Source organism: Pagrus major, chromosome 18 (assembly GCF_040436345.1).
Source record: "Pagrus major chromosome 18, Pma_NU_1.0".
Classification (NCBI taxonomy): domain Eukaryota; kingdom Metazoa; phylum Chordata; class Actinopteri; order Spariformes; family Sparidae; genus Pagrus; species Pagrus major.
In genome coordinates this window covers 22,168,878-22,188,466 of record NC_133232.1, presented here as the reverse complement: position 1 = coordinate 22,188,466, position 19,589 = coordinate 22,168,878, and the positions used below count along the sequence as shown (strand labels likewise).

Sequence of the window (19,589 nt, the reverse complement as noted above, 5' to 3'; positions counted from 1 at the left end):
AGATCTGAGCCACAAGCAGGCCATATCAGCCAAGAGAAAACCAAATAAACCAGAACCAACCCAAATCTGGGCCACAGTTTATATATATATAAACTGTGAATATTGTGAAGGGCTGGATCTGTTCCAGACTTGGGCCAGTTCTGGTTTACTGGCAAACAGGAGTGGACCACCCAAGTGCCGTCATTCCACGCAGTATGTGTGCCACATGACCATATCTGGTGTGGGCCAGATCTGATTTAAAACCCACCATATCCCTTATATGATTGCACTCGCAGTTATAAAGCCTAAAGTTATAAATGTCTGGATGAGTCATCTCCTCTTCTTATCTCACTATCTAGTTGACATGATAACTGAGAGAAATAAAGTTATAATATAAACTATAAAAATAAGACCTTAGTTATAAAAACAAAATGAAAAAGCTATTTTATGTGAATCTGATTCACAACCACTGCTTTATTTTTTAACACAGCATGTAAAACAGAGTATAGGATAATATAAGCCCTAGACGGAGAGATTTCTACATAGAAAATATTATATTAACACTAACTGAGAGCCTCTAAAATTATTATGTGGGTGTAGGCCTCAAAACAAGTGACAAAAAACTTGAAGGTGAAACACAGGCCCTCTACAAGAGCTTTGACCAGGAAAAGCTGGTGTTCCCTGCCTTGGCGCTCCGGTAGCCTTTGGTATTTCATCACAGGTAAGCCAGGTTTGTAGACGTGAGAGCGCTGTGTGTAGTTCACTGACACAACATTACATGATGCCTGGGTCGCCTCTTGCTACCTTTTGAAGCCACCAATGTGTGACGGCGCCTGGAGCAGCAGCATTAATACTTGTCTTTGTGTTGAGAGCGTTTGTTGGAAATAGACTCAAAGTAGTGGAGAATTCATGCTTTAAAATGAATTAGTTCATTTCGGGTGATGGAGCTTGTGTCACTCCTGCATGGGCAATTTGATATGTTGGTCTCACGGTGTGCTGCAAACAACTTCTTTGTAAGTTGTTTTCTCTCTCTCTGGTGAACACAACAGCAATTACTTTCGGTGCTTGGCCTTTTCACACCTCCCATTGACATTTTTTTGCACCTGTCCATTCAGCTGTTTAGAGGACGGGGAGATTGTATTGTTTAACTACAGCCATTTCCCAGTGAGATTGCTTGAGTCATTCATCTTGTGGCATACAGGTGAATTCACCCCATAAGGAAGAAAAATATGAACACTGACCCGGGCAAATGGATATTTTTCTTCCCAAGAATGGCTGTGCTGGGGAGCGAGGGCTCTAAGTTGAGAGTAAGAGAGAGATTTAGGTAGACAGGAAAAAAGGATTTGTGACAAAGTGCATGGTCGGCAATATATGGAGTGGACGAAGGTCATTGGGTCCTGACTAGAAAACACTGGCATATGAGAGTGATGGATTATCATGACACGATATCTTTAAGAATCAAGGAGGTGACACTGCAAAATATTGTTCCCCTTAAAACCAGGAGGAAATAAAAGCAAGTAAAACACAGAAGACAGAGAGAAATGAACGAAGAGTGTCACAGAGAGAGGGAGGCTGAAGGGTAGATTACCTCTGGGTTCACCTCAGGTGTGCCTCTTGATCACGCTGTTGGTCTGGCTTAGAGGTTGTGATATGGGGAGTGACTGTTTATTGAAGCTGGCAGAGGTTGTGCTCTCGGAGGTGGCAGCTTCACATGAGCCTCAGATACAAGCAGTGTGGAAAACTTCCAGGGAACGGAGAGGCCATAAACCATCATCCTGGCACATATAAAGGCTCATATAAACGTGCATCTCGCTCATATTTCACCTCTTTATTGGACTAAGCTCCGTGGCACATCCAAGATATACAAGTGTCTACAAGAAGATAGTCTAAATTATCTCTCTATCAGTGTACCTGCTCCGGGTTACTGAGCAATTTGATGCCTAAAACCCCAAAGTGTAAACATTCCTCCGATGATGGAGTTGGCAGCAAAGCATGAAAAGTCTGAGTGGGATAAGGGCTCAAAGTATTCTGATTCGTATCTTATGAATTCTCTCCGGTGACATAGTTTTCACTGTCATATTCTAAAGTTAAACATGACAGAAAGAGCCGGAGAAACTCTCTCAATATATAAGGTTTTAATGAAGCTGAAGATTTGTTTTATCTCTGCGGCTACATTGTTGTATATCATGATTTAACTAACGTTAGCTATTTAATAAACTTTTTAATAAGCTTATATGCTGATTAATTTTTAAAGTGACTTTAATCAATGTTTTTATATAAACCGTGGATCACATGTCCATATGTCAGGGTCACTCACAGTTATGATCCCACACATATTTTACTCAGCTGTAGAAAGCGTTTTAGCTTCTTTCAGCTCAGTGTCTGGGTTTTGGTTCACTCTCACAGCTCTCATATACCGTTTTTTACACCAAAATTAGCACATACATGCAGGCTTTCAACACGGGTAAATCCGCTAAACATTGACAATTGCAATTGACTCCTTTTTCATTAACAGTAGACAAGTTTGCCTTTGCTTTTATAATGGTGTGCCATGTTCGACGTCACGAACAAGATGGAGGCCAGTGACAATGTTACGGTGGTTACTTTTTTCTTCATCTTTAAAAGTTTGATCTGTTGTCATGTTTCCATCATAAATAAATGCCGCTCGGAGCTGGAGCCGATAAATACCCATGACAAGTGCAGAGTCATTTAACCTGGAAATAAATGTTTTGTGGCCAGGCTCGTTTCTGCTGCCCCCAACCTTTAAAGAAGCAATTATTGATGTTTGGCAACTTGGGGGCAGCAGAAACATCCTGTAAACACAACACTGACAAACTATCTCCTCTATCATGCTTCATCAGCTTGTCTGTTTATTGCTAGACAGGTAGCATATTGCAAAAGATGTCAAAATGATTCAGGGGGAACTGAATGACAATTGTCAATGAAGTTGACACACTATGAGAGAGCTGTCAAATTATCACAAAATATTAATTAGCACAGCTACAGTCTTACAGTACACCATTTTATTAGTATAGGATTAGTGACCTGTTGTCATATAAATAAGTCTAATGCTGATGATATTATTTATTCTTTGAGCCCCCTTGTAACCCTACTCTGTAATAAATAACCACATTGGCTGAGCATGAATAATGCGTTTCAATAATAACATTTAAAACATGCGAATACTAATTAATTAATGCTTAATCATTGTTTTAGCATTAATAAGTGAACACTCATGTGTTGCTAAGGATTCTGTTGATATCCATTATGTATCATTGGCACGGTTGTATCCCTCTGGGGTTTCCTCAGTTCTTCACTGTGTCATGTGAGTGTGCTGTATGTCTCTGAGGTCGTCTGCTTTTCATTAATAAACACAATTACAGAGTCATGTCTATGCTGATGGTGCTGCAGTGTAGCCAACAAGGTTACTCACAGAGGAGTACTGCTGAGCTTGAGGCGAGGCAGAAAAATTACAGCTCTTACAGCAAAACATCACTGTTTAATAAACTGCCTGAAAGTGTGAAAACTTGGCACAGGAAAAAAATTCTTTTAGGGACAGGAACTTTTATGAAAGTGAGCAAAAACTTCTAGTACTAAAAGAGAGTTCAAATGTCAAACGTATGCCATTTCACTTTAAACTAGCAGTGTTAGGTACTATCTTGAGATGCAGAAATCCTTACCAATCAAGAGAGGAAGCTAGTTTTCTTGCACAGTTCTTAAAGCTAAAAATGGGTCAAATGACTGCATAATGTGAGATGAAAATACACAGAAAATTAGAACCAGAATCTGCAGTTCCCCTCAACTCTTTAACACATATTTAATGTTTCAAGCAGGCAGCTGTATTCAATAAATAAAAGCCACAGAAACCGACAGTACACCACCTGCCCAGCACCGAACAGCAGCCGGTGAATGTAGTGGAGCGTTTAGCGGCTAAAGAGACAGATATTTCCATCAGGAGTTGGTGGAGACCAAAATAGAACTAAAAGGAAAATAGATATTTGATTTACATTCATCAGGTGACAAAATGATTTTAACTAAATGCTCACACATTAGTGTCCAAAGACACAAACAAATACCCCTTTAAGTACAATTTTGAGGTACTTGTCCTGTTTGGTTAGTTTGTCAGCAGGATTACAAAAAACTACTGAATGGATTTCCACGAAACTTGGATGGAGGATGGGTCTAGGCCCAGAATAGACACCATTAACTTTTGGTGTGAATCTTAATAAAAGGGGCAGATCCAGGAAGAAGGCTTTTTTTCTCATTAATTTCTCAGGGAATAATGCATGGATCTTGATGTCACAAAACAGGTGTATTTAGTTGGCTGGTATCTATAAGTGAGTACAGTTTGATGCAGATCCAAATGAAAATCTGGATCTAGCTGATTTAAAAATGTTTTGAGGGCAGTCTTTTTTTTTCTAGTTGCTCTACGGTAACAAATAGGATATTACCGGATTACGCTTGATTGAGTTAAAAGGAGACTGTTGGGCTTTGGCGGAGGTGATGTGATGCATTGATGTAGCTTAAACTACCCAACAATGTAACAAGAAGTTAGAATCAGGTTCACCTCAACCTGCTACAACATGCTGCTTTAATGCATCACTGCACTGTAAATTGTAAGTCTACTTTACAATAGAAAAGTCTGGAGACCAAAAACCAATCAGAATTACCAAGTAAAGTAAACTATTAAGTTAAGTACAGCCACTTTGTCAGATTTTACATTGCAATAATTATCCTATATATAGGCTGCATACTGTGTATAATCATTCTAAACTCAGTATAATTAATATTTTAACTACTGACCTTTTTTACTTGTGAGTATTTCTTAAACTGTAGTATTATTACTTATCCTTCCACAGTTACTGAATGACTGTGGTTAAGATGGATACAATATAACCACAACATTACAGGTTAAGCTCTTCTTTCCAGGTTAGGTTGTTCTTAGGGTCTTTCCCTCTCTCACCCGAGGTTTCCTGCCTGTATTTATACTGTCCCCATTCAAAAAAAGGCAAAATACCCCCCAAAATAATATGCGAACAAAAACAGTAAATGAAGAAGTGCAACTCTAAAAAGGTATTGTCATCGATTCCCCTGAACATGGCTGCCTTGAGAGAACACACAAAAAACCCTTTGCATGCTAAAAAGGCCACTTAACTGCACCAATTCTGTGTGGAATCAAAAAATCAATTAAGTTTACCCAAAGAGGTCCATACAGCCATCAGCAAATAGATGGAAGCAGAGAGAGAGAGAGTGAGGCCGGGGCACAGTGCAGACGGAAAAGCAGAGAGAGAGGGAGAGCTCTCCCATCCTGATAAGGACTCTTACGACAGACACCCTCAATGAGAGTGAATTAATCATTGTTCGGGGAAATGGGAGACGTGGTCCAATTTACAGGAGATTTATAGGTGGGAAATCAAATGCCACAGTATATCAATTAGCCAAGGTTACACCTCCGCAATTCCACGTGCAGAAACAATGACTCCTGAGAAGGTATTGTATGGAGTGAAGAGGTCTGAAACCATATACTGTAATATGTATTGCTGTTTTTCTAGCAGCTATGAATCACTTTAGCTCATATGATTCCTTATGATGGCAAATGAAAGTCGATTTTAATCAATGGGTGGGTGAGATTTACAGGCGGCACCCTGAGATCCTCATCTTCCACCAGCTTGTTGACTCTCACCCCTCCGTGGTTAAATATAAGGCTGCCTATTCCTCCTGCAAAACTCCATCATCTGGCAGGGAAAGCCTCTAAATCTTGTTATAAGCTCAGAGAGGATTGAGTGGCACACCATTTATGAATGCTGCATTGATGCCCGGGGGATGTTATAAGAATTATTCCTCCTCTTTTTGGTGCCAAAAAAACAATCACGGCAAAACTGGTTTTAATTGTCACAGGCTTTAAAGCTGTGTTGTCTGAAACAAGACAACAGCGGACACAGAGGTGACTCAGACAGTGGCCTTCACCTCGAGACCTTCTCTTTCTGCAAAGACAAACAAATTACTTAGGAAAAAAAAGATCAAATAAATAGCTCAAAGCAGCAACTCATATATAAACTATCCTAAAAAACTGTTTAAAAAAATGGGTTGAAATCTTAAGAGATGCATGTGCCTAACTATTCCAGTCCTGAATTATCTGCTTCTCAAAGTCATTGTGCCTGCTGCTCGGATGAAAAGCGTGGCAAACGTGCTTAGGCTTAGCCCTCAGTCACAGGCCCTATGAGAGATACTTTGAATGTCTTTCCCTCTTCGATTTCACTATGTTATATTCGAACAATGGAGAAATGATTTCCCCTCGAGAGAAAGAGGGAGAAGGAGGATGCTTCATATGTGATCAATAGTCCACAGAGAAGCTGTGTAAATATATGCATACAGAATAGTTAAATTTCATTACTCACCCAATATGTTTTAAGTTCAAGTTCATCAGGACGCTGACATGCAGTGTTATTGATTTATGGCTTGGCAATGCTGCCCTTCAGTGGCAGCTGACTAGAATCACTTTTTTTTTCTGCAGATGAGCAGGAGGACTGAAACAGATGGCGGTGAGGAGAAATCCACTCTGAGAAAAATAGCAATTCTCATGAGTTCTCTTATAGTAATCAACTTCATGCTGAAAACATTTCATAGTGATGAAACACCCATATTCTGATCTCCAAAAGTCATTCTTCTCCATTACTTTTCCTCCACAATGCCAAGCGAAAACCAACGATTACTCAGTGTCTGTCGGTGCGGGCTCATATTATGAAGGAGTGCACCCCTCTGTAGGTCAAGTGCGTTCAAATGTCAGGTTTTGTCCCAAAGAAATCAAGACAGATGTTTTGTGGCACTTGCCTGAAAACTAATCTAAGCTGGTGATCCATCAAGATCCCCAAGTTTCAGCCCCGCTCAGTGCACTGGTTTCATCATCTCGAGGCTCAAGGACAGAGCGATCCACAGGCTACCTCTGGTTCCTTTCTTCGGAGATCAAAGTGTCTACATCTGAAAGAGAACAAAAGTAAGGTCTGCTTTGGATGTTGGGAGTGTAGAAAACCGCAGTGCCACATTCAATCTCGTTACAGCGTTGTCCTCAGCTGGCTTTTTGGTAACATAAATGTCAAACTATTCCCCGAGTCCGGCTGAGTGACACGTGTTTAGAGTATTTGATGGTGTTGTACACAGAGTGGTGCTGACCTCACTGTGACATTGACTCTCCTCCAGGCCCGCTATCGTACCGTTCAGCCTGACAGGGTCCAGACGCAATTAAACATAATTGTATAATGTGTAGTCTGTTTAAGGATATAATTTGCAATACTTTTCCACTCTTTGATGATATGATGAAATCATCAACCGCTTGTCCTATTTCAATAACAACACTGGGCAATATTTACCAGGGCTTCGAATCAATTCTTCACACAGGACCACCACTCCATGTGCCACCCACAAAACAAAACAAAGTGCCAAACAAAGTACACCAATGAAAAATAGCTTGTAACACAAGCATAAACAATGTGCATTGCCTCAGTGACCAACCCTTCCCATTCACACTCGCGCATAACTGGAAATAAATCACAGAGGAAGGTTAGAAAGGTGTTTTCCTGCCTCAAAGTGCTGAGTAACAATCACACAACAAACATATAGATTCAGATAAAGAGGGGAACAATCTCACATCTTCTCATCCTATCAAGAGGAGCTGCAGCTGCTCGGTTCGTCCTGTAGGTGTCGCTCCACTACTGCACCTGGCGCATCCAGCCGTCCAACCTCTGGCCCGGATTGTCTGGGTTCGTAATTGTCAGCGACCAATCACAGCCGAGGTGGGCGGGTCTCCATTGTTACTACAGATAGTGGAAGGAGTTTGCACCGACCTGCCGCTGCTGCACCTATGAGTCTCCACGTTAATGAGTAGCCGCGGCCCGCGCCAGACAAACGAGACCGATTATGCGGAGATAAAGAGCGTCTGTCCGATAATGGCATGCGGTGGTTCCCCCGCGGAGGACTTCCCGGACAAAGTGATGCCCAGAGCTGCTCCCTGCACGTGCAGCAAGAAGTGCAGGGGACGGAGCGGCAGTGTCGTCTTCCTGGGATTATTCCTGCTGTCGCTGTGTCTCCACGCTGTCACCCTCGTCTGCTATTTGGACCTGCGCTCCGAAGTCAAAAGGGAAATTATCCACCAGAAGCGGGACTCCATGTTGACACTAGCGGGGAGTGACCTGGCTGACCCGGCGGCGGTGCTCTCGCCCGGACACCCGCGACTGGACCCCGGCAGCAGCAGCCGCGGCGGAGAGGGTCATGAGGTAAAAATAGAGAGGAGAAGAAAAAAAAAAAAGAAGAGAGAGAGAAAAAAAAAAAAGCATTGTTTTCATTCCTCACACGGAGGCTGTTCGTGTTCATTCACCTCCGTGCAGTCCTCCTGTTCCCGTATCACGGTGTCAGGTTTTGTGTCTGTGCTCTGTTAAGGCATGTTTCTGGGCAACTTCTTCCACAGTAGCCTGTCACGAAGTTTTGCCAGCTCATTTTCCAGACAAATATGTTTTGAATTAGCGCTCCCGTGTGTGCGTGATTCAGACTCTTCTTGGAGAGGGATGCACTAAAGGTATAAGCTTCATGTCTGTCACCTGGCCAAAGTCTCCCTGCTCAGGTAAACACATCCAGTGGGAGGGCAGGCATACCAGAGGTAGCTATGGTGCAGATGTGTGCCTAAAGAAAACAAGAAACAGCTTATGAAAATTAACCTCAATTTTTTTTTATTTAATATATTTACCACAGTCAAACCACATTTAACCCAATTTGTCTTCCTCCCTAAACAGACTAGAGGTGGATGCTCAAAACTTTAGGCAGCCTGCCCAGCTGGATTCACAGAGGCGGGGGTCAGTCAGTGTGCTGGAGCAGGTGGACGGAAAATTAACTGGATCATCAGCAGGTGCAAAGCCCAAGGGCTGATGTAAATTCATCAGGACTTAGATGGGGCAGTTGGTACTTGGAGCTGAGCCAGCCTCGTCTCACATGTGTTTTCTTTTCTGGCAGCGGGCTGATTGAATGTTCATTGTGTTGTCTGTGGCTTTGGCAACAGCCAACCCTCTCTTCCCCTCCTCCACCACCAGCACCACCACCAAATCACCTCCACACACTCCCTGATTTCATCAGTACAAAGGGGCCGAGTATAGCTCTCTCTGCTGGCTCAATTAGCTCATGTGTCACCAGTTGTGTAACCTTTTATTTCAGAGAAAATGATCCTCTCTGTGTGGGGCATTGGCTGGACACAGGGCCGTCAACTTGATAGCAACACAGAGGAATTCATGTTATTCAGGATGGAGGCATTTATTCCTCTGTAGCAAAGATTATCGAGATCAGTGGCTGCTGTTGGCGTTTGATCTGCAACATGGGGGAAGCTCAGCCTATTCATTTAGTCCTCTGCTAAGCTTATTTTAGTTTGGTTTCCCTGGTTAGAGCCGAGCGAGATGGGCCTGGTATTCAGCCCAGATGGTGACGCTTCATGAGGTGAAAGACTGTGGCCCAGCTGTAAATATTTAACAGCGCTGTGATGCTGTCCTTGCCAGATGTCTGCATTAAACAACTCTGATTACACATCCCACAGTTTACATAGTTGGAGAAACAGGAGCATGTGGCATTTGGACGCCGCGGCCGCACTTGTTTCCTTTGAAGAGTCTTTTTTTTTTGTAGAGCTAAAAATTGTTTATTGCATTTTTCACAGAAGTCCTCATCAAAGGCCCTTCAGCAGCATCAGTTAATCTGATGTGATCGGCAGGTTTACAGACAAGTGTAACATAACATGGAAAGGCCTCATAGAAAGCAGTCACGTATAGGACCGACCATACAGACCTACATCAGGCCGGAAGAACAGAGGTGTCTTCATCATGTAGTATCAGTGTTTAACCTCTGTTCAGGTGAACGTAGTGAGCATTGCAGCTGAGATGTGTTCTGATAAAGTGTTGTGGCTTCTCGTGCGTGTCAGTTTTCAGCCAGGCTGATCGGTGTCGGAACAACCTTGGTAAAACGTGCGCACAATAGAAAATCCAGACACTTTTTTGGCACAATTAGAATGGAAAAGAACTTTTCTTCATTTGATATCTTGGTGTTAAGAAAAAAAAAATTCTGAAAAAAGTGGAAAACAATGTCGACATGAGTTTTAAGTGGAAAATATCTACTTTAAAGTCAGTACTCGTGGAAAAAAACGTAGCTTTTCTTTGCATGAGGCTCAAATTGTAAGTGTTAAAATGCTTAAACACTACTGTGTTCAACCTGGCAGCAAATTATTTTAATCCAGTAACATTAAATGTATTTTTTTCACCCAGTTTTAAGTTTGGTCACATTTTCCCATTTCTGTCTTGCTCTACTTCAGCCACCACTTGTTTTACAGCCTTTCACTGGGGGGAAAAACTCAAGCCTGAAGTCTGAAATTGGTACAATCTATAGACGTATAGATGTCTATAAACACCTGATCTGAAAATTGTGTAAGCTGTAACGCTACTAGTCTCTGATCAGTTTTCAGACTGTCTGTGAACAGAGGAGGGACTGCTTGTAACTGGGGTGGTGGGGTGATGTGAGGCAAAGATAGACAGAGAATTTGATCAAGCTAAAGGTTTAACAATGTAACACAATTTGAATCTGTCAGACTGTCTATAAAAATGAGATTTTAAGTCTTTCCCCAGATGTCTGCGCAGGAATAGAAACAATAATGTTTTGTAGTTTAAACTGACACTTGAAAGGTTTATAGATCTTCAGAGATTTTCCAAGTAATAAATCTCACCGCATTAGGAGAGCATACAATAAAATCATCGGGAAAAGTAGAAACATTTCTGGCACGCACTCAAAAGGTGACATACCACTCAACATCTCACACTTTTTCCAGATCCGTCAGGTTGCTTCTTAACGAGAGCCGGTGATCTGCTCATTATTGAAGTGAACAAACAGTCTTCCTCTTAACAGTCACAGTTGGTATGCCCTTGAGCAAGGCAGTAAATCCCAGCTGTCCAGCAGATCTGTGCAGTTCCCGACAGTAAAAAAGCCCCTCCCAGGTGTGTGTGTACCAAGAGTGTGATGCTGGGCATTACTGAGGAGCAAGTGTCGCCCACACTCAGCCTGACCCTCGTTCACCTGACCTCAGTGTGCAAAATGTAATAAAAAGTCAATTCGTGGAAGAGTTAATTGCGTTAGCTCAGATAGCGTTTTATTCTTGAAAACATTTTTCTTGTAACCATTATATGAAATAATTTTCTCCTCTGATGTATGCCTTCAAAGTCTCACAGAGAACAGATGCTGAAACATCTGGAGCCTAGTTAACGGCTATTAAAAAAGTCAGTTTGATGGGACACAAAGTCCTCGGCAGCATACAAGCTCTGGGCGCTCCAGAGCTCGAGACCAGAGCATGATTAGTGAAAAACAGCAGGATCAACTGCACAGATAGCCTTCATATCAAGAACTGATCAGTGTGGACACAAGTGTCTCAAAAGCACAAGGCGGAGGAGGTCGAAACATCAGAGATGTGAGGCTGCAACCTTTTCCATACTAGACTGAATTGTCTTGACAGACGGATGGCGTGGACGCCCAGTAAAGATTAAGTCCAGAGTCACAAACATCTACCAAAATAATAAATTCTTGAGAAATTCACACAGTGTTCAGATCGAAGTCTCTTTGCCAGCAGTGTTGCAACAATCTGAAGTGTGATTGGCTGCTGACAGGCAACATTTCCCTTAGGTTGAGCTCCACGGCTTTCTTAAATGACAACCTATGGATGCCTTTATTAAATTACCCAAGTTATGGTTTGAAACACATGTCCTTCCAGAGAGCGTTTTGGCTGAGGTTAGGACACTCCTTTCTGTGTGATATTCAAGACGAGAACACGCTGTCATTGTTCTATCCAGAAGTGTGAATCACTGGAGTATTATGAAGCCTCAAATCTCAGCGGCATGCCTGCTGTTAAAGTTAGTTACCGCCTGCATTAACAGTGATGGGCACCCAGTCTGCATCTGGCAACCACGGCCACCAGACCTGAGTTTCACCTCCTCAACCTCACATTCTCAACCGCAATTTAGTGACTAATTGTCAGTGCTCATCCAAGATTTAGAGGCTTTATTGAAGCCAGAATGTCTGTAAATGGTGAACACTCCAGCTGTAGCATCTTTATCTTCATCAGAAGTTCTGAATGTCAGGGAATTTCGGTAGTTTGAGTTCAGAAATGGGTAGAAATACAAGCTGTTGTTATAGCAAGTGTTTATAGGGCAAAAAGAAGTCTTGTGATCACGAAATTACACGTCCCCGGGGTGACTGAATTTTAGTCATATCCTTGCGGAGCAACAGGGAATCGCGTACTCTGCGCTCAACAACACCCCCCCACGCTTTGAAGATTTGAAAGCCCTCTAATTAATAGCATTTTTTCCCTTGTGCTGAAAAAGAATGGTTTACTCAATAGTTGGCACTTGGCATACATACCAACACGTTGTCATCCTGATTTACTGTAACTCTGCGTGCCTTTGAAGGGTATGAAGGCTGTAAATGTTGTAATGAAGCGAAGCGAAATGAAGCAAACAAGGGCGCAAAACTATTTCTCATAGTCATATAACGGTATATCTTTTTTTTTTTTAATTACTTTGTTGCCTGCATCTTGAACAACACCAGCCGCATCAGTCTGGTAGTAGCCTAGCAGATCACTTGTTTGTTTTTTGTCATTCTGCCGGGGCTTAATCTCAGGCCAGAAATTGGCTGTTGACTCATGTTTGGCTGTCAGAACAGACGAAAGTGTAATGCCATATGCCCGAACATACACCCAGAATCCTTTGAGAAGTAAAAGCCCCCTATATGCCAACAGCTGGAGAGGAGATGTGGAGACACCTGCACACCAAATGAACAGCAAACGTCGCTGCTCGCAGAAACATCTGGAGTTGTGTGTGTGTCGATAAACCATTCCAACACATACTCCTCCTCCGTCAGGCTGGAATTCCCGTGCTTATAAGGTCAGACATGGCTGGCAGCTGGTCAGGGAAGTAGACTTTAACTACTTTGAGCTTGCCCAACACAGCCGGCTGAGGGTGTTTGACATGATACAGCTCATCCCTCACCGCAGGGGGTGGGTTCCCACATCTGAGACGAGGTATAGAAGAAACTCAAAACATAACTTTTTCTTGTCTGTCTCCTTATGGTCTTTTCAGTGGCTCTGCTCGAGAAACCACACAAAGAGGCACCGAGAGTTCACACTGCTTTCAAGAGAAGGAGATTTCTCGCCTTCGGGGGGGGTTTAACAACTATGTTTACTTGAGCGTCATGGATAGAGACGTGGAGTACCCAACTGGGATAGACCCCCACATGGAAAAGAAAGGGGTCAAAGTGTCTGTCAGTAAGCTTGTCTGATCCATTCCCAGCAGTGCGAAGAAATGATACATCATTATTTATTATCTTTTGATCCATTGCTAAGGTGCTGCACGTGTCACTGCTTTGGAGATGTCAGTTATCCAAACTCCAAGCAGATGTCCAGCGCAAGCACAAGTTGGCTGGTCGTCTGTCCTCAGCCATCGAGAGCCTTTATCTCGCACTCTTACCATTATTTATGCTGACACTCCAAAGTGGGACCCAAAGCGCTCTCGTGTATAGGCAAAAAAGAAGGCTTTGGGTGGTCTTGTTGTATTTCCAGTGCCAGAGTTTCTTTGTCTATCGAATCCTGGGAACCCTCCAAAGATGTGATCACGAGCTGGCTGCTCTAAATGAAGACGACTTTGAACAATTTTAAACCCCGAATCCTTAGCACGAAACATTTTTCTTGTTGTTATTGTCAGAGCCGGTCACGTCTCGAAGGTGTTACAGTCGGGTCAGCATGTCCTACAGAGTTCATGTGAATGTAGGTCGGCAAAACCCATAAGACAGACATGCGGTTTGTCCCGACACTCACTCGCCCATGGGAACACCCCAACACTGCAGCATAGCGTTTCCTGTTTTTGGGGGATGAGCTCAGAGCAGCTACATCAGATCCTTTTCTTTGGCTCCGTTTTGTTTTTTTGGCTTATTCATGCTACCTCTGAATAGGGCTGGGACCAGGTGCCATATGAATGGGTATTGCTCTCAGATTAACCGCAATTCATGTCCTCCTTTTGTATAAAAAGGTGAATTTTAGAGCAGTCTGTCCAGGTGACTGTCTCAAACGGCAGAGACACAGACAAAAGTGAATTGGGTTACAGGATGGGTTACAGCCCCAATGGGACAGACAATGACTTGGCCGCAAATGAATGCGCTGGCTGACAGTGTCTCACATGTTTTCAAATGCCCCAAGTTGCCTCTGTGCAAACATTATACCCCCAAGAATAGAAAGGCCACTTGTAACATGGGTTTCGCTCTTGTATCGCTCACCTCTTTTGTTTGCTTCACGGAAATCATATGAGGTGATCTTGGCTGGTTTCAATATTCTGACTCTTGACTTTTCTGCTATATTAACTCATTAATGTTTTCTTTTGTTTTTCACCAGGAGAAGTTACTGCACAGAAATAGCGACTTCCACGCCACAGAGGACAGCAGGGGCATAACTCAGCGAGCGAAAAGGAGTCCCGGCAAGCAGCCAGAAACAGGCATGTTCTCATCTTTTACTACTGCTGTGTCTTCTGTCTTAACACCTCGACACAGAAGCTGACACTTTAGCTTTATTGTGTGTATTTTTCAGGCTCAAACTCCAGATTCAGTCCATTTTTTGACAAGAAAAACTCAACAAACCATTGCTCTGCAGTGCACCTGCATCAGTCTATTCTCTGGATATATACTTGGCAGCGGCCTGGTCGACTGTTGAGCAATGGTTTCTGTAACTCATGTTTGTTTGGAGGGGATTCAGTACAGTGTAAATAACAGGCTTTTGGTGGGCTTAAGGCTCTTAAATTTTGAAAACAGTTTGTTAATGGTTTCTCACTTTTTTTTGTGGAATTGATTTTTTACTGCTCTGCGCTCACTTAACAAAGCGGCTCCACCACATCATGTTGCTGAGTTTATAGAGCGAGAGATTAAACGGAATGGGATTGATTATTACTTGGACAGCAAACAAGGACAACAAGGAGTTTGGGAGGGTTTCACCAATTTGAAACAGACAGCAACAGACCGCGTTGATTTCCCCCGTCTCGAAATAATAACAGTTCCCCCGAAATATCTTTTGCATCAGATCTGGACATTAGAAGCCAGCTGTGGTCCAACGGTCAGGTCTGAACTGAACTCAGAAAATAAGATAAAAAAAATTGTAGAACATGCAGTCGTTTTGAGGAATCAAGGGCCAATTTCTGAGAGAGACTTTGATGGCTTTCATTAAGTCCGCCAAATTGATTTATCGTAATCAATAGCTCCGCAGACGGCCACATGGCTGATATGTCTGAATTTGCTTTTGTAGTTTTTGTTTAGAATGTGAGCTATGCAAATAAAAAAAGCGAAGCCTTTGAAGTTTCATGTCTGAGAGCAACAAGTGCAGCATGATCACAAGGCATTCCAACGTCTGTGGCGTGACACTGAATACTTGGGGGGAAGTTTAGTGATTGTGTTTAAATTAGAAGAAAAAACTCACCTTTGAGACTTTCTACATAAATCAGTAAAGTCCCGAGCCTCTAAACACTAATCATTCCCAGGTCTCTCCCCTGCTCTCAGCGCACACAGACAAAGGCTTTTGTAATCTCAGCCTTAGATGTGTGTTTTTGCGTGTGTGCGTGCTGTGTTTGCACGTGTGTGCGTGTGTGTGCGTTCTGGGCACTCCTAACGGGCACCAGATTCCAGATAGGGCTGCTCGTTAAGAGAAATCTCCGCGGATGCATCCAGTCATTTAGCCAGAGGAGAAACACTGGCCATATGTTTGAGGGGGACTCAAACTGTGAGGTTTTAAGGTTAAATGGCCTTTGTAGTTGTAATGACATGGTAAACACAAGAGCAGCGAGACGGCTTTTTGAAAAGGATTCTTCAGCACACACACGCAGATGCACACTAAGTGCATTTTGTCTTTCAAGCGCTGACATCGATGCCCCACCAACATGAATGCACGCACACACACACACACATGGTTATAAAGGGGAGACACACTCACACAAACACATGCACACACACATAGACACACTTTAATCTGCATTCTCCATCTGGGCTTAATTCAAAGAAAAGGATTTTGGCAGGATAAAGTATCTCTCTAATGATCTTCTCCAGTTCCACTGCCTGTGAATGCTTAAGGCACTTGTTCATACAGAGGAGGTGAAACCACACTTACAAATTACTACACTAGAAGATACCACAGACTGACATACCTCCACTCCAGTGTTCAGTGCCGAACATCTGAATCTGTTATTTTAGCCCGTTCAGGATACCTTCGCGGAATGAGCGGGATACTCGAGATGTTATCCGAGATGATAATTGTACGGGAGACCATTTCAAGCTTAATCACACTGTTTTTGTTTCTTACAGAATCGACTGGAAGGGAAAGAGGAAGGAAAGATAAGAAAAAAGGTAATACATAATTCAGCCTCAATTTCAGTTATCCAGGTCATTGATTAAACTCATGCCTACTTTCTGGAAGTATCCTCGAGAGGTCGTCCAGAGTCCAATAACAGTGTTGGCTTAAAGTGAATGACAAGCTTTCAATATTAGATTCTGTCCATCAGGGATGTTACTCCTGCCTCTTGGCTTTACAGCCGGCACAGATGCTGTACATACTATAAAAAGCTTGGAGATAAATTTGTGATTTCAAGCTATATAAATAAAATTGAATCGACTGTCAGAAGATTAACTGCTCAGTTTTTTAGTTTGTCTGCCAACCATTTTGCTTTCTCTGTTCCCAGGGGGGAAAAAACGTTCTGTGCCAGGCCCCCCCGGGCCCCCTGGGCCCCCGGGTCCACAGGGGCCACCGGGTATCCCTGGAATCCCTGGTATTCCAGGAAGCAATGCTGTGGGGCCTGCAGGACCCCCTGGACCCCCTGGGCCACAGGGACCTCCAGGCAGTCAAGGTCCAGCAGGTATAAAACCTAAAATAGTAATGACACGATAACACGCTGAGACAGCCAAGACTCAGGCCGGAGTACTTGGAAACACCACCAGAGTTTAGAGATTTCTTCTTAGATTACAGTATTTTCCTGCATGTAGAGCCGTTCCCACACTCGAAGGGGGCTCAAGTTGACAAAAATCGATGAACTCATTGCCTTCGCAGTGAGAGTTTCTGATGCAGGATGTCAAACATAGTGTGGGATCGCAATGATATATCTTTAAACTATGTCTGTGTTTGTTTTGCTTGAATCATCGACTCTTCTCTGTTCCTCAGCGGTGTTGAAGGCCATTTGATCATGTCTCTCTCTTATTGTTGCAGGGGTTCCAGATAAGACGAAAACAAAGGAATTCCAGGTAGAGTGTGTCACCTATTGGAAATTAAATTTTGTCCCACACAAATTCCCTGATGAAGCAGCTGTTCTGTTGTTTTACTGCGTATCCAGATTGCTCACCACAGATCTTTTTTTTGTTTTACAGCCTGCAGTGGTTCATTTGCAAGGGCAGGAGACAACCATCCAAGTGAGAGAAGGTGGGTCTTCTGTCTGCTCTTACTCGTAGTCGCGCCACTGTGTTTGACACAAAACGATAAACACGCTTAATCCCTGTGTATGTCCTTCATCAGAGACATGAATCTGCAACTTTTCTACTAAACACATCCCTGCCAAGCTGGCGGTTTGCACCAGAATAAATAGAAATACTGTAAACTATCGACATTTGGTTGATTCAAAAACGTTTCAACATGCCACATTTAGCCACTTTATTTGGTCACCTTACGGAAAGGTAACACAATCACCTACAAAACTCAGATTTTGGGGTTTTGAGGGCTAAATGTTGCTACCAATATTTACTATACGATTATAGTAACCCTAACGTAATCCCAAAGTTATTATAGGATTAGTTTAAAGGCTTATGTTACAAGTCAAACCGTGTCAACTCAGGTCAGGAGCAGAAGCCTCACATGCTAGCAGATGCAGGTTATCCTGCATCAATTTGTCAGTATAAATGGAGTGTAAGCATCATTAGCAGGTTTATATTTTCTGTCTGTCCCGAGCTCTGGTTGTAGTTAAACAAAGCTGATGGATGTTTATATTGACCGTTTGCCTCTTGTTTGTTTGTTGTGACATGTTTAGATCTGTCTGAAGGCATCCTTAGGAACTGGAAGATGGTGTCCATCCATCACCGCGTGTTTAAAATGCACTCTCGCTCTGGAGAGCTGGAGGTGCTGCTGGACGGTGTCTACTTCATATATAGTCAGGTAGAAGTGAGTACGGTCCTTGACGTAACTCTTATGATTTACAGTTCAAAGCCAAAGTACTGGCAGTGCTGTAGTTAAGCTTAAAAGCCTGCTTGCTCTGCTTGTCCATAAATGTTTGATTTATTTTATGAGACATATTTCTTTTATCTCTCGCTGTGGCTACAATTGAAAATCTGTAATTTCCATGTTGACTACTTTGATTCTCCAGTGTGGGTTTCAGCTTTAAAATAAGATTTGAAATATCACGTGGACTTTTTATGACTACCCCTCTCAGTCTTCTGTGAATTTTCTTTCCCCTTCCCCACCAGGTGTACTACCTCAACTTCACCGACATTGCCAGCTATGAGGTGATGGTGGACTCCAACCCGTTCCTCCGCTGCACCTGCAGCATCGAAACGGGCCAGCGCAAGTTCAACACCTGCTACACGGCTGGGGTGAGCCTGCTACGCGCCGGCCAGAGGATCTCCATACGTATAGTATATGAGGACACACTCATAAGCATGACCAACCACACCACCTTCCTGGGAAGTGTCAGACTTGGAGAGGCTCCATCTGCTGGACAGAACTGATAACTGCACAACACGGCAGCCCCTCTGCAGAAAGGAGAAGTCGGATCAGTAGCAACCAACTTGTAGCCCCAGTCTTGCCCCTGTTTAAAGGAAACCCTCTGGATTATTAAAGTTGAGGGAGCCCCCTAGTGACTTTGGTTCACTTTCACAGCTCTGTATTAAAAAGGACAATGTGGACTGTTAATGCTTCCCCCTCACATTGATTGTGTGCAAAGAGATCAGCCTTGATGAGCCTCATCGAACAAAAGTTTCTATTTATAGTCACCATTTTGTGTCAACACAGACGGCATCTCTCTTTATAACAAGGAAGGACACTGCGCTGACATATACTTAATAGTTACATATTTTGAAGTGCTGTTGAATGATAATCTTGTATCTCCAAAAACTCCAGCCATTCACAATGTTTCCTTTGCAGCTGTTGGCCTTTTTCAATTAATTTAATTATATTAACAGTTATTAGTAAGTGGTTTAAAGCTCCTTATGCCCCTGGGTCATAAAAGATCATATAAATGTTCAAAGCAACTATAAAGTTATCTATGCAAAGCAAAATCCACTAAAACTGGAGTTATAAGGTATTCACAGAGCGACAGCACTATATATTTTGCGCACATTTGCACTACAGCATCCCTGCAGAATACCAGTGATATGTTTTGTTACAGTGCTATTGTTTAGTTACCGTATGAATGAATCCATGTGGAAAAATGATAGTTGTTTATACGTCTATGTACATATTGTATATAAAATGGGATATACTTTTGTAAATGGAGTTGATTGATGGATTAAAATGTTTCATTTTCTGTCTAAACCCATTTGTC

General features: G+C 42.7%; 2 protein-coding genes across 3 annotated transcripts in view; both read left to right on the top strand.

Moving 5' to 3' along the window:
* The window catches only part of LOC141012804 (gap junction beta-1 protein-like), a 44,290-nt gene that overhangs the window by 4,106 nt on the left and 20,595 nt on the right, over positions 1-19,589 (top strand). The gene's annotated exons all lie outside the window — the stretch shown is intronic.
* On the top strand, positions 7,824-19,579 carry eda (ectodysplasin A). Of its 2 annotated transcripts, none has more exons than XM_073487000.1 (8): positions 7,824-8,249; positions 14,426-14,525; positions 16,375-16,416; positions 16,749-16,922; positions 17,270-17,304; positions 17,428-17,479; positions 18,081-18,205; positions 18,514-19,579. In XM_073487000.1, exons 1-8 carry the CDS (start codon positions 7,854-7,856, stop codon positions 18,772-18,774), a joined length of 1,185 nt encoding a protein of 394 aa, XP_073343101.1. In that variant the 5' UTR covers positions 7,824-7,853; the 3' UTR covers positions 18,775-19,579. The 2 variants fall into 2 exon arrangements, with proteins under 2 accessions (XP_073343101.1, XP_073343100.1); XM_073486999.1 differs by having other exon boundaries at positions 18,081-18,211.